At 51.5% G+C, this 1,904-nt stretch overlaps 1 protein-coding gene across 1 annotated transcript in view; it reads left to right on the top strand.

Annotated features, from left to right (window-relative positions):
* Window positions 1-339: 339 nt before the first annotated feature.
* Window positions 340-1,904, top strand: part of SARC_07944 (hypothetical protein) — a gene marked incomplete at its 3' end in the record, with an annotated part of 5,579 nt that continues 4,014 nt past the window's right edge. Inside the window, exon 1 of the mRNA XM_014298091.1 lies at window positions 340-1,567. Within this exon, the coding sequence (XP_014153566.1) occupies window positions 364-1,567 (1,204 nt within the window). The 5' untranslated portion in view covers window positions 340-363. The remainder of the gene's footprint in view (window positions 1,568-1,904) is intronic.

Here is a 1,904-nt window from a genome sequence, read left to right as displayed (position 1 = left end):
ACAATGAATTCTCGTTCCATGAAATCCGGAGACCACGCGAGTATCAGTGGCATCCCAGCCATGACGCTGTATGATTGATTGCCCTTGCACCTCTGTCGTGTTTTGGTTTCGTTTAGAGGAGTGTGTGGTAGGCATTCACGAGGAGAGCTTGATTTAATACGGTCTGTAGCAAATCAACTCTGTCTCCTTGAAGATAAAATCATACCTTCCAGCGGCCCAAAATCACTAGCGGACTAATACTACGAACATTCAACACAGGCCACGCATATACTGACAACACCGGCAATTTGGTCTCTGGTACCTACGTCGGCGTGTGATACATACCTACCCAACCTGAAGACAATCGCTCTGGGCGGTGATGCGATGTCCGTTGCCATGGCAACGGCCTGGGCCGTGCGCGGGCGCAGGCTCATCAATACGTATGGTGTGACTGAGGCGACCGCATACCAGACCTTCCATGTGTATGGTGATAGAGATGTGAATACAGAGGGGGTCGGTGGCAAATGGCCAGGGACTACCACAGAGATACCCGCTGGAACGGCCCGATATCAGGACATTTTGGCATGCATCGGCAGACCCTTACCCGGAGTGGTCCTGCGGTTGAGGAGAGTACCAGATGAGACACACAACGACAACGAGACCGAGAGCCGCATAGACCACAGGCACACACCCCCCGCCATTCACCAAGACACCCACGTGCACCCGGATACACAGTCACGCACGCACACAGACGTGCGCACGGGTACACACCAGCGTGAAGGCGTAGACCCATTAATAGACCTGATACCTCCCCAGGAAGCGTTGGTGGTGGGCGAGATATGCCTGGGAGGGGATCAGGTGGCGCTGGGGTACGCTCAGGCTTCTTCAGCAGCCGATCTCAGCCATAGCCCAGGACAATGCAATGCAGGTGCTTCAGGCCCCGAACTTAGAACCGGTCTGCCCAGCCCAAAGACGGATTACATGGTCAGTATTGAAGTTGGCGAAGGTAGTTTGGAGGGTCGCGAATGTGCTCAAGTTAATGCTACAGCCACGCGGGCGCACCTTGTGTATCCGTTCTTCTATGCTGAGGCGGAGGCAGATTCAACCGCGAGCATAGCGTCTGACTTAGACACACGGACACAACCAAGCACACACCTGCGTCACACCACGTATACAAAGGCACCAGCACACTTGAAGGCGAATACACGCTCGACACCTGCTGTGCGTACAGACAAGGCACCCGGTGCTACTGCGGTAGAGAAAGAAAAGGCTGTACTGGCGTGTGTAAGTGTAGCGGACACACTAGAGGAAGTACAACACCGCCCAAACTCTGGTGTGGAAACAGGGCTGCAGGATGGTACTAATACGACAGCGGAGAATATATCGCAACCCACTGTGCGTGGGGCTGTTGGTACGAAGAGAAAGAGGGTGAGGATGTACGCCACGGGGGATTTGGCGCACTATGATCACCATGGCAACCTGTGCTTAGTGGGGCGTCAAGACCATCAGGTGGGTGGCTCAAAGCGGGATGAGAAGCGGGATACGTATGCGCTGGGGCTGTCTGAATTGTATCTTCAGCGATTGACAAGTGAATGTCGTGCTGCGTTTTCGAAGTGTGACTGTTCGTGGTATAGGTGTGTGTGATGTCCGTATGAGTTGTCAGTGTTTGATGTCTTCTCAATGATAAGGCAGCCCAAAAGACTATCGATTTGGAAAGTTCGTTGACTTGTACACTACAACCCCAGAGAGCTGAGTATGTCTTATTGCTATGGCTTTGAGCAATTGAGTTCTTTGTTTCTGTATCGAAGATTCTATGTATTCCTCTACATATGTATCTGTCGTCGTATGTATCTCATTTCGCACTTTACGGGTACATATACCACTAAAGTATATATATATATATATATATAGTAGTCGTTCTTATT

The sequence above is a fragment of the Sphaeroforma arctica genome (genome assembly GCF_001186125.1).
Source record: "Sphaeroforma arctica JP610 unplaced genomic scaffold supercont1.669, whole genome shotgun sequence".
In the NCBI taxonomy this organism is placed as follows: Eukaryota; class Ichthyosporea; order Ichthyophonida; genus Sphaeroforma; species Sphaeroforma arctica.
This window is presented reverse-complemented; position numbering and strand designations above follow the sequence as displayed.